Below are 12,127 nucleotides of genomic sequence, written 5' to 3' on the forward strand. Positions count from 1 at the left end.
TCAGTTTCATTGCAGTCACCTGTGATGTGGCATTCATCAGTTTCATTGCAGTCACCTGTGATGTCGCAATCATCAGTTTCATTGCAGTCACCTGTGATGTCGCAATCATCAGTTTCATTGCAGTCACCTGTGATGTTACAATCATCGGTTTCATTGCAGTCACCTGTGATGTTGCAATCATCAGTTTCATTGCAGTCACCTGTGATGTTACAATCATCAGTTTCATTGCAGTCACCTGTGATGTTGCAATCATCAGTTTCATTGCAGTCACCTGTGATGTTACAATCATCGGTTTCATTGCAGTCACCTGTGATGTTACAATCATCAGTTTCATTGCAGTCACCTGTGATGTTACAATCATCAGTTTCATTGCAGTCACCTGTGATGTCGCAATCATCAGTTTCATTGCAGTCACCTGTGATGTTACAATCATCGGTTTCATTGCAGTCACCTGTGATGTTGCAATCATCAGTTTCATTGCAGTCACCTGTGATGTTGCAATCATCAGTTTCATTGCAGTCACCTGTGATGTTACAATCATCGGTTTCATTGCAGTCACCTGTGATGTTACAATCATCAGTTTCATTGCAGTCACCTGTGATGTTGCAATCATCAGTTTCATTGCAGTCACCTGTGATGTCGCAATCATCAGTTTCATTGCAGTCACCTGTGATGTCGCAATCATCAGTTTCATTGCAGTCACCTGTGATGTTACAATCATCGGTTTCATGGCAGTCACCTGTGATGTTGCAATCATCAGTTTCATTGCAGTCACCTGTGATGTTACAATCATCAGTTTCATTGCAGTCACCTGTGATGTTGCAATCATCAGTTTCATTGCAGTCACCTGTGATGTTACAATCATCGGTTTCATTGCAGTCACCTGTGATGTTACAATCATCAGTTTCATTGCAGTCACCTGTGATGTTACAATCATCGGTTTCATTGCAGTCACCTGTGATGTTGCAATCATCAGTTTCATTGCAGTCACCTGTGATGTTGCAATCATCAGTTTCATTGCAGTCACCTGTGATGTTACAATCATCGGTTTCATTGCAGTCACCTGTGATGTTGCAATCATCAGTTTCATTGCAGTCACCTGTGATGTTACAATCATCAGTTTCATTGCAGTCACCTGTGATGTTGCAATCATCAGTTTCATTGCAGTCACCTGTGATGTCGCAATCATCAGTTTCATTGCAGTCACCTGTGATGTTGCAATCATCAGTTTCATTGCAGTCACCTGTGATGTTACAATCATCAGTTTCATTGCAGTCACCTGTGATGTTGCAATCATCAGTTTCATTGCAGTCACCTGTGATGTTACAATCATCAGTTTCATTGCAGTCACCTGTGATGTTGCAATCATCAGTTTCATTGCAGTCACCTGTGATGTTGCAATCATCAGTTTCATTGCAGTCACCTGTGATGTTGCAATCATCAGTTTCATTGCAGTCACCTGTGATGTTGCAATCATCAGTTTCATTGCAGTCACCTGTGATGTTACAATCATCGGTTTCATTGCAGTCACCTGTGATGTTGCAATCATCAGTTTCATTGCAGTCACCTGTGATGTTACAATCATCAGTTTCATTGCAGTCACCTGTGATGTTGCAATCATCAGTTTCATTGCAGTCACCTGTGATGTTGCAATCATCAGTTTCATTGCAGTCACCTGTGATGTTGCAATCATCAGTTTCATTGCAGTCACCTGTGATGTTACAATCATCAGTTTCATTGCAGTCACCTGTGATGTTACAATCATCAGTTTCATTGCAGTCACCTGTGATGTTGCAATCATCAGTTTCATTGCAGTCACCTGTGATGTTGCAATCATCAGTTTCATTGCAGTCACCTGTGATGTTACAATCATCAGTTTCATTGCAGTCACCTGTGATGTTACAATCATCAGTTTCATTGCAGTCACCTGTGATGTTACAATCATCAGTTTCATTGCAGTCACCTGTGATGTCGCAATCATCAGTTTCATTGCAGTCACCTGTGATGTTGCAATCATCGGCGTAACCCGTAGCGTTCTTGTAGTCGAAGAAGAAATCATCATGTACGGCATCAGCAGGGGGTGTGGCTACCTCAGCATTTGATTCTTCAAAGATTGGACCTGCCTCGTTAGCCATGCCAGGCACACACGCGGTGCTGGCGAATAAGACGGTCATAAACAAAGGAATGTAGTATTTGGCGGACATTGCCCTGTTTAAGAATAGCGTTAACTTGTCGCGAAAGCTCCTTGGGATGAGGAGGTAGGGGAAAGGAGAGATTTAGAACATTGGAGAGGACGCAAAGTGAATTTGGGCTTCAAGAGGCGCAGGATGGAAAAAAGAGTCAGAACATCGAGCGACAGCATGGTGGTGAAATCTTTCAAACAAACTCACCCTTTTAAGGCACATACCTTATCCTTTTCTTCCCCCACCGTTGAGGCCACTGAAGCTTCTCCGCACTGCCACACTTGCAACAAAGGTGCCGTACACAAAACAAGTTGAATGGAGAATTGACCGCGGACCACAAAAAATGTCTGAGAATTCCAATCGATGTGGCTCACGTCGAACCCCAACACCGGAAGAAACGATCCCCAAAGAGAAGCCTAGCAGGCAAAGTCTTTTTATCAACCCCCATCCGGCCAGCTCTTCAATCAGTCTGAGAATATGAGGTATATTTATCTGCTGAGCAGGCGACAGGAGGATTGTGGAAGCACCACGCGGTACTGACGCTTGACGAGTGTCACTTATTTCGGCTGTCCAGCACAAGCGTCACTGGGCCATCGTTGGTCATATTGATATTCATGTAGGATTGGAATCGCCCTGTCGATATTTTGTGAGCCGCATAGTCCCTGCAAAGAGCCTCACGCAAGTTGTTAAACAGTTCAGATGCTCTCTCTGGCTTCATTGCCAGGTGGAAGTCGGGTTTATTTCCCTTAAGTACGTGCATGAGAGTAAATTGTGACACGAGAAGAATTCCGCCGTCCACCTGCTTCACATTACGGTCCCACGTTTTTTGCCCATCCTCACTACGCCATATGCGAAGCGACAGCAGTTTGTGGGCAATGTAGTCCACATCGCTCATATCATCTTCGTGGTGTATACCCACCAACGCCACAATTCCACGCCCAACACTACCAACAACCTCCTCACCAACCGTTACGGCACCCTCCAGAACACGCTGAACGACAACTCTCATACGTGACGCTTAAAACACGCCCCACATATACACCCCAATACACGTCCGCACATTTGAAAGGGGGAAAAAAGCAGAAGTGCACATTTCACACACGATTTAGTGGCAGGGAAGGAGGAAAAATAAAATCAACTACATACACATATAGCCGTGTGAAACCCGTTTTAATATTGAGAATAATATCAACAATAATAATGGTAACAAATAGTAGTAGTGATGAAAATGGCCCCTCGCCGTCATGCATCGGCGAAACCTCTCATTGATATCCCAATGGGTTAACTCCCTTACCACCGGTGACGGAAAAGCAATTTCCCCACGCAAGTTTCAGACCAGCTGCAGACGAGGCCAACCCCTTCCTTAATCCTCAGTTCAATCAGTGAAATCAGTTCACCGTTGCGTACCAAACCAGTAGAATTAAGAATCGCCACTGACCAAAACACGCACACAAAAAACCCAAATGGTTTGAGCGGCCGGCAGTGAGTGAGCCAACAAGAGGTCTCTGTGGATAATGCAAGCGCGCGAAAACCACCAATCAGATTAAGAGGTTGCGCCCATACCGTCAGCTGGGCTCTACTCCGCCTCCCTCTTTAGGTCCATAGTTGATAGTGTGGAAAGGGAATCTCTCACAGTGCCTCGGGTTTCCCGCAACACCAAACACGCACCTACGCTTAGGTGTAGTTGCGCTCAACCGCACCTCACACGGAACCGAAACGTGAGAAGAGGAACAGTCAACACATGATGGGGAATTTCCAAAGAAAACGGAGAGATCAGATACGGTAAATGCCCACAATAGCAACAGCAGCAATCAGAGATGAAGCCAATGGTGGTCCACGAGCTCCAAATCCTACGAAGCCTGCTGCTGTTCAAGCACGGCATGAAGCGTCTCAAAACCCTTCAGTTCGCGCAGTCGCTCCCGCTGCGACTCCACCGTGCAGCAACGGGACAATGCGATAGCAACGTTCTTCTGTGCTGCACGCGCATGGCACCACTGCGGGGTACCATTTTTTCCTTCATGCTCCAACGAAAACAGGGACGCCCGCACCTTACGAAGGCTCTCCAACAAAACATCGACGCCGCGAAGTGCCACGTAGTGCTCACATCCTGCAGGTGGAACAAAGGAACAAATAAGAGCAGCATTACCAACCGCCACCGCGTGTCGGTCTCCCCCCAGTTGGACGACACGCAGCAAAGCGCGAACCCGCTCGAGCTCCCATAAGCCTTCCACACTCGAGAGAAGCTTCTTTGAATAGAACCCCGCAAGCAACGTTGTGGTGTGCTCCACAACTTCCCATAGCGCAGACGGTTTAGCCTCCGAACCCTCGCTGTCCACTGCGAGTCCATCCCTTTTCGCTTCAGCTTCATATATCTCCACTGCGTCGCCTCCAAGTATGGAGAGCGCGGAATCGAGCATCGACCACAGCGTACCTTCATCCTTCAATATGGCATCACGGAGTGAGTCGTCGAAAGGAGAAAACTTTGAAAGAACCCCCGTCATTTTAGAACAAACGGTTGCTCTCTCCGTCGAGACTCCACCGGATTGGGCTCGGTCGCGCAGCACGTACCAAGCACAGAGTGCAAAGTGCATTTTGCCATTACCAGTTTCAACCATCGTGTCGCACCATTGCTTCACATAATCTCGCCGAGACTCCGCCTGCAGGAACAAATTGTACACAAGAGCAAATAACCCCTCTTCCGCCCGAGCTGACAAAGGGGCTGACGCACAAACCTTTGGGGGCGGCAGCATTTGAGCGAGAGCACACGTGAAACTGGACGTGGACATCGCTTTTGCGCACGTATGGTTTGTACATGACACACGGACGGCCAGTGACAGTCCTACTTCCTTCAGCAGCGTGGGCCCTGCCGTGAGAGCTGCGTCAACCACACGCACGCCAATTTTTTCTAGCGTCGGTGTCATTGCTTTTGCGACGACCTCTACTTTTAGGAGCGCCTCTAGAAGCCCACAAAGAAAGTAGAGTGGCTGCGGAGCAGGACGACCCCCTCTCAACACACTTTCCGATATTTTCTCCATTACTGGACCACAAGGAGTGTGAACTTCATTGGGAAAGCGCGTGGCTAAGCCTTCCAGAGCCTGGAGCAACCCAGACACAAGCGATAAACAAGTCTCTATATTTACCCCTCGAGCTGTTCCCTTGTCCATGCCTTCAACAGCTTCAAGTAAAACTGCCGTTAGGTTGTTTGCCATTTCGTGAATACTTGAAGGCTCCAACTCATCTGCACATGCCTCACTTCCAACCAAAACAAGAGACAAGAGTCGAAGGGAAGCAAACAAGACCATTCCCTCAGGTGACATGTCTTTGGCACCCGCGGCACAAACAACACCGAAACGTTCTTCTGCACTACCAGAAAGCAGACCGAGGATCAGCTCCGTCAACGAGCCCATTCCATCACGGAGAGCGAACAGGACCGCTGCGCCGAGATGAAAACACTGAACGACTTTCAGGCAGCGGCAGACGGCCTTCAAAACCCGCATCATACACTTCCTCTTACGACCTTGCTTTTCCGCAACATTTTCTCTGCTTTCCTCACTACTCGCCTCACTCACATTCGGTAACTCCTTCACAGCGGCAATGAGATCACATGTCGCCTTAGACAGCTGTTCCGCGTCTCCTGAATAATGATGCTGGAAGGCAGCACAGCGTTCATGTTCACTCTTTATTCGCCGCAACCACTGAGCAAGATCCGCTGCCTCTTGATTTGAAACATCTTTCTGGAGCGCCGCTTCAGCATCTCTCAGCGCATCCAGCGGCCTGCGCAGATGTCTTAGCGCTGTGGCGCGCCGCAACAGAGCCTTCACATTCGTTGGCTCCTCGCGTAAAACATAGCTTGCGTCTTCCACAGCATCCAAGTAGCGCTTCAACTTCAGCTGAACAAGAGCGCGGTTGTTGTGCAGCGTAACCTGCAGTGACGCATCCACCACATTCAACCCAATGGCATTGGAGTATAATTTAAAGGCAGTTTCCCAATCAGAAGCTCTCACAGCCTTCGCCGCCTCCTCCTTCATTCGTAGTGCCTCATCCAAAGAGACCCTTTCCGCCCGGCTAAATAATGCTTCATCCTTATTACAGTTCTTGCCTTTACCCTTGCAAGTGGGACCATCGGCTTCTTTCAACAGTGTATCAATAAATTCATCGTTCTCAAAACGCGAGTAGTAACGCGGGTCGTACCGCATTTTCACTTTATCACGCCTTTCCCGTGCCTCAGCCTCGCGGCGACGGGCTTCACGCTCCTCTCGCTTTCGTTCCGCTTCCATGGGATCCTCGTTGAGTATCTCTTGCACTGCGGCGGTAATGTCATCGATGCGGTCAAGCCAATTTTCCACCTCGTGTCGCGATGGTGCCTTGCAATCCAAATTAATTTCTGGCATTTCTATGTCGTATTTTTTTTTTAATGTTGTGAAGATTTTCTGTTCCTTTTCTTGTTTTTAAATCTCTCGTACGGATTGCCTTCAACACCGCCAAAAACACGGAAGAAAAAAACCGTAGCAACTTCTCTCCTATCTCTGTAACACTAACAATTACACACCATCATCATCACAATCATCATCACAACAACAACAACGATAATAATAATAATAATAGCAACAAAAAGCGCCATGTTCATGACCTAAACTGGACCTCTGGGATGATTCCCTTTATATTCCTCAAATACACAATTCCATTCCGCAGTATTACCGTTGCTTAGCATTTCAATGCTATGATCTTCGAACACAGATACGCGCACAATTTCAGCAAATCGAGGGTCGAGTACATCACTATCAGTTATGTGTTGTGCTGATAATGTAACCCGCTGAGCGTTAGGTTGTATGTTTGCAGCACTGCCAGTAACGGGAGTTGCATTAGACATAATCCTTTTTCTTTCCTTTCTTTTTTTATAGCAAAAAGATTAGAATTTTCCCTTTTATACCTGTTTGTTTCTGTGCCTACTTCCTTCTTTCTTTAAATTATTATTATGATTATTGTCCCGTCGTACGACTCGTGCAGAAGCTTCTAAGTTCCCCCCACCTTTGGCACCAGGGTAAACAGGAAAACGTTTTTTTTTAAAAAAAATAAGAAGAGGGATGGAAAATGTATCAAATCTTTAAAACTACAATTTTAAATTTTTAAAAAAATGAAAAAAAAACAGCAGCCTAACATTGGAGCCACTATCTCCTTCCCCTTCACGCTGTATACAGGTTTTACAACACAACGTCCCCTCATTTTCTCCCGTCTTTCCTTTTCTAAAAAGAAAAACAAAACAAGAGAAACAAAAAATTGTCTCTTTGCCGTTAGCCCTTTCCATCACAGAAATTACGTTAATAATGTTTTTCGCATCAATGCAAATACAAGTGAGGGAGAGAGAAGAATTCAGAATGGTAACAAATTTGCAACTGCTGCTCTCATTGAAGGAATCTTCCTTTCTCCTACCACATAACCCTACTTCCACACATGTTTTTTTTCCCACATAATTTCCCTCGTAATTACCACTACATTTGAAAAATAAAAGCCCCTACCCAACTCCGCGCTCGCTTCAATGGGAAATGGCACATGGCGCTAAGTAAAATGTTAATTTTTTTTCTGCTTTTTTTTTTTCCCCCCCCCCCCCATCCCTTCCATCTAACACCCATTCAAATGAGGGAAGTTGGACACATTTCAGCCCATTATGCTGAACGGAACCGTAACATTGCCGTTGCCACAAGAAGAAGAAGGGGAAGGAGAAAATAATCATCATTATTTTCCTTTTTCCCTTTCTAAAAACAATAATAAAAAAAATGGAAAACAAATACAGCGGTACTGCGCTCAACTAGTTAAACATCATGTTGAGTACCTTTAGGATGTGTTGTAAACACTCGCCCACGCGTAAAACATCATAGGCTGAAGGAGAACTAAAAAGAAAAAAAAGATAGGAAGAGAGGAAACTCAAGACCAAAACAAAACAAAACGAGGGGCCCCTCGCGTGTCAAATCTTTCTGCACGTAGTCGCATACAAATCACACTTTTTAAGCACACAACAACAAAAAAAAGGGGCAAAAACAAGTCTTTTATACGTATGTTTGTCTATAGGCAGGACGAACATGCAATGAAGACCACAACTGGGATTAGCACCACAACTGTACACAACCAAGTGAATTCTCCATTTGGCTTAATTTTATCCTTCATCAGAATCATCCATATCATTCGACACTAAAGGCACAAGTAATGTAATGCGCATGACGGCATCCACAAGGCCACCAGGGGCTGCGAAGAGTCGCTCCATTGCGATACGGGACCTTTCATTAAATGCGCGAACGGCTGCCAGGATTCGCCTCCGGCTTCGTGGGGATTCGTCACGTCCTTCCTCGCTATCATCGGGAATTATATCATCACCATACAAAAGATCCGCAAAAGCCACTTCATCATAGTCGAAAACGTATTTCCGCATCAACTCCAACTCATCATCACTCAGCCGCTTGGCAACACTAGTGTTATACCGACACAAATCTCTTGGTGTGAGAAATGGTGTCCCATCAAGAAATGAGTTGAGTGAGCACCGAAACCGACGAGGCCTCGCTGACATGCGATGACGGTTCGGCTTCTCTGTTAGCAACGCACTACTCGCACGTATGGCACAAAATATCATTGATGGATCAAAACACCGCGAGCATCTTCTTGGCGCATTATTACGCATATGTTCGCGTATCCGCCGCAGCCATCTCTTCGTGTCAGCAATGCGCTGATCGATGTTTTCACTAAGAAGAAACCGAATAAAAGCTGATGCGTCGGTGCTTCTGGAAGGAGTGCCTCCTCTGGGGCTTCTGTAAGGGGAGGTGCTACGGCTATAAGTGGCGCGGGACATGACACGGCCCTGCGCAGCCGATACCTTTTGCTGTGAAACTAGTCTATTTGTTACTCCAAAACTACGATAACAAGAGACGCAAACAAAAAAACAAGAGAAAGAGGGAGGAAAAACACGAATAACAAAATAGTAAACAAATTTCCACGCATACACACACACACGTATATATATATATATATATATATATATATATATATAGAATTTTATATACGCGCGCACAAATTTAATAGTTTCCTTCGTATGCTTAGCGGCACATCGTGCAGACATATAAAAAACAAAATAAAAACGAAGGGTAAAAACTGTCAGCAACGCATCTAAACAAGGCAAAGTATGCACCCTTTGGAGCCGCAAGCGTCAACAGTTAAGCTGAAAATGTTGTGAACATACCAACAGGATAATAGGCAAAAAAAAAAACCTCGCGCTCCTTGCAGGTTCACGTAAGGCAAAGAAACGTATGTGCGTCAGTAACGGCGTAGGCGCTGGTCCGACGCAAGACTAAAATATATATATATACGATGGCAATGTGTGAAGAAATAAAAGCAAGAGGGGAAAGAACATAAGTTGACTTGTGAGGTGCAATCGTGCTCATACAAACACATATAAACAAACATGCGTGTTTGAACACGCCTACCCAAGTTGTAGAGTGCATCCACACAAAACAGTGTTGTGCGTTGGCGTAATATCGCCTTCACCTGTGAAGAAAGTCGATAATAAGCCGCAGAGGTCCCTCAACATACGCCTGCAGGCAGCACTTCGTTTCCATCATTTGCATCCACTCTGCCTCACGCAACATTTCATCGAGTGTGACACGAATAATGTCTTCAGCACTACCACCACCAACACAATACTGCCCAAGCGGGAAAGAACTCCCGGTGCCTGGAAGGCCCTCCAACGCCGCCTTCGCCCGCTGTATCACCTGCTTTAGCACTCGCTTATCATGTTCAGTTAATGGCGCTCGCCCTTTGTTGTCATGCGAGAGACAAGAAGGACGGACACCAACCCAGCGAATGGGAAGAAGCGCAGCCGCAACGGATGTCGACAATTCGGGGACACGTTCCGCTGGCTGACATCGCCGGCCGCGGTTGATATCCTCCCCGAAAAGTCCCATGAAAGTAAGGGCAATGCGCAATCCATGAGGGTCCCCATCAACAAGAACGAGAATCGGCAGCTCAGGTAACTCACGATGAAGGCTGCGAAGAAAAAGACGGGAGGCTCGGCACGGATAGCCCTTACTGCACAAGTAAGCACATCGGTTTGAAATAGATTCACTCCCCAGTGCGCTCTTAACATCCGCAAGGGTGTGCAGCGTGCTTTCCTTTTCCACTACAACAAGTGCGGCTGTGACACCATTGCCACGACCCGCTCCTGCAGCCCTGAAGTTGTGGGCATGTAAACCAAGTGTTGTGCTGACAAGTACACCGGAAATGTGATGTTTGGCATTGACCTCCACAGAAGGCACTTTGGCACTGGGAACGCACGTCGGCAACTCCTGTGCACCACCCGACACTAATGAGGTCGAGGTTGCGGAAACTGTAGGAATGTCAAATGCAAGGTTTCCAAGAAGAATGCTCTTCCCACTCGCTCCAATACGAAGGTCCTCACGGGTGTAGCGACGGCGCTCACCGGCAGATGAGCCTGGTGGAAGCGGGCAAACACAACTCATCCATCGACAGAGTCGCTCAATGCTGCAGTGGGTGTCGCGCTGTCCGTTTGGAAACAGTTCTGTATTGCGGTAGTACACATCCCGTTCAGTGCACAGTAAACCCTCCTGAACCATATTAACGACGCAACAAAGCACATGCAAAGCCTGGGCATCATACCGCAATAGTTCTGAGCACCTCCCTCTTAATGTTTGCATCTCATCACCCACCGCAGTACCATGGGGGAGTAAAGGCACCTGCTGCCTCTGCACAGTGAGACTGAGGAAGTGAAAACTGTGCTTTTGTGAAGTCCTCGCGCGCGCACCAGTGGGAGGTGGAGAAAATAGAGAAGTGAGATACGCCCGAGTGATGGCTTCCGCCGCGTTCATCACCTCCTTGTCACTGAGCATATGGGGAATCTGCTGAGGAACTCTCGTGAGGATAGTGGCAAATAATTACAACACCAGCGATATGTACTATCTTTGCAACGGCCAGAAATGTGTATACACCCATATAAACAGTGAAAGGGAAGATAGCGGTGAACAACAACAACCAAAATCATTCATTGAAACCGGGGGAAAGCACAAGGAATGAAAAAGGGAATGAATGGGCATTGACAAATGGTGAGAGCTGCAGCCCCCTCAGATGAATAACAATATTAATGAAGAAGGAGCATGTGTGAAAACAAAAGAAAAAAAAAGAAGAACAGCACCCGTAGTATTTGTAATCCGGTACATGAAGAAATGCGCGCACGTAAATAAACAAGTGTATGAACACTTACACTGAAGTTTGAATATCAAAACGTCGTGCTCGCTGGGCAGACAACTTGATTAATTTGAAACCGTGAAGAATTCAAGCACTTCATAGAAACAACCCGAGAATCCCATTCGTATTAGACATCTTTCCTTCCTTTAGTCTGAGTCTCTTTGCTAGTTGCGCCCATTCCCCCTTTACGAATGGAAGGATGGCATATAAAACGAATTCTACTATTGACTTCCTTTTTAAAAAAATTTCTTTCTTACTTTTTTCTACCACTTATCTTTCTTCTACTTGATAATCTGAACGGTTGTACAGGAAACCACACACCACCTAGGTAGTACACGTGTAATGTTTGGTAATTCTAACATAGAGGGAGGGTGGAAAGCTCAAAAACAAAAAAATGGTCGAAATAATACCAACGGCAATTACTATCCCCCCTCCGTGATAGTTTCTTTTTTTTTTATTCCTTCGGCTTCCCGTTGGAAAGACCGGAAGAAAGGGGGGGAATCCTCTGAGCCTTTGTTCGAGCGGAATTTGACATCCTCAACATGTCGTATCTCAATTAACATATGTTTTGCTTACTTTTCTCCTTATTCCTCTGCTCCGCCTTGTTCCGTCCGGATGTTCGCGGTCGGCGACAATTCTATCTCGTGTCTGCCGGCCTGCTTCTGCTGAGGAAAAGGAAGAGGAATGTGGAGGGAAAGAAA

General features: G+C 46.2%; 7 protein-coding genes across 7 annotated transcripts; 2 read left to right on the forward strand and 5 right to left on the reverse strand.

Moving 5' to 3' along the window:
• Window positions 1-2: 2 nt before the first annotated feature.
• On the reverse strand, window positions 3-2,204 carry TbgDal_X8800 (cysteine-rich, acidic integral membrane protein precursor, putatative, (fragment); the record flags this gene model as incomplete). Its single annotated transcript, XM_011779752.1, has 1 exon — window positions 3-2,204. A coding segment is annotated over one exon (2,202 nt), but the record flags the coding sequence as incomplete, so codon positions are not given.
• A 532-nt stretch (window positions 2,205-2,736) lies between these two features.
• On the reverse strand, window positions 2,737-3,192 carry TbgDal_X8810 (D-tyrosyl-tRNA deacylase, putative; the record flags this gene model as incomplete). The annotated part of the gene is made up of 1 exon (XM_011779753.1): window positions 2,737-3,192. One exon carries the CDS (start codon window positions 3,190-3,192, stop codon window positions 2,737-2,739), a length of 456 nt encoding a protein of 151 aa, XP_011778055.1.
• An 841-nt stretch (window positions 3,193-4,033) lies between these two features.
• On the reverse strand, window positions 4,034-6,574 carry TbgDal_X8820 (hypothetical protein, conserved; the record flags this gene model as incomplete). The annotated part of the gene is made up of 1 exon (XM_011779754.1): window positions 4,034-6,574. One exon carries the CDS (start codon window positions 6,572-6,574, stop codon window positions 4,034-4,036), a length of 2,541 nt encoding a protein of 846 aa, XP_011778056.1.
• Window positions 6,575-7,317: 743 nt separating this feature from the next.
• On the forward strand, window positions 7,318-7,620 carry TbgDal_X8830 (hypothetical protein, unlikely; the record flags this gene model as incomplete). The annotated part of the gene is made up of 1 exon (XM_011779755.1): window positions 7,318-7,620. The coding sequence occupies one exon, from the start codon at window positions 7,318-7,320 to the stop codon at window positions 7,618-7,620; it is 303 nt and encodes a 100-aa protein (XP_011778057.1).
• A 714-nt stretch (window positions 7,621-8,334) lies between these two features.
• On the reverse strand, window positions 8,335-9,288 carry TbgDal_X8840 (hypothetical protein, conserved; the record flags this gene model as incomplete). Its single annotated transcript, XM_011779756.1, has 1 exon — window positions 8,335-9,288. The coding sequence occupies one exon, from the start codon at window positions 9,286-9,288 to the stop codon at window positions 8,335-8,337; it is 954 nt and encodes a 317-aa protein (XP_011778058.1).
• Window positions 9,289-9,709: 421 nt separating this feature from the next.
• On the reverse strand, window positions 9,710-11,071 carry TbgDal_X8850 (hypothetical protein, conserved; the record flags this gene model as incomplete). The annotated part of the gene is made up of 1 exon (XM_011779757.1): window positions 9,710-11,071. The coding sequence occupies one exon, from the start codon at window positions 11,069-11,071 to the stop codon at window positions 9,710-9,712; it is 1,362 nt and encodes a 453-aa protein (XP_011778059.1).
• A 697-nt stretch (window positions 11,072-11,768) lies between these two features.
• On the forward strand, window positions 11,769-12,095 carry TbgDal_X8860 (hypothetical protein, unlikely; the record flags this gene model as incomplete). The annotated part of the gene is made up of 1 exon (XM_011779758.1): window positions 11,769-12,095. One exon carries the CDS (start codon window positions 11,769-11,771, stop codon window positions 12,093-12,095), a length of 327 nt encoding a protein of 108 aa, XP_011778060.1.
• Between the last annotated feature and the right edge of the window lie 32 nt (window positions 12,096-12,127).

Source organism: Trypanosoma brucei, chromosome 10 (assembly GCF_000210295.1).
Source record: "Trypanosoma brucei gambiense DAL972 chromosome 10, complete sequence".
In the NCBI taxonomy this organism is placed as follows: domain Eukaryota; phylum Euglenozoa; class Kinetoplastea; order Trypanosomatida; family Trypanosomatidae; genus Trypanosoma; species Trypanosoma brucei.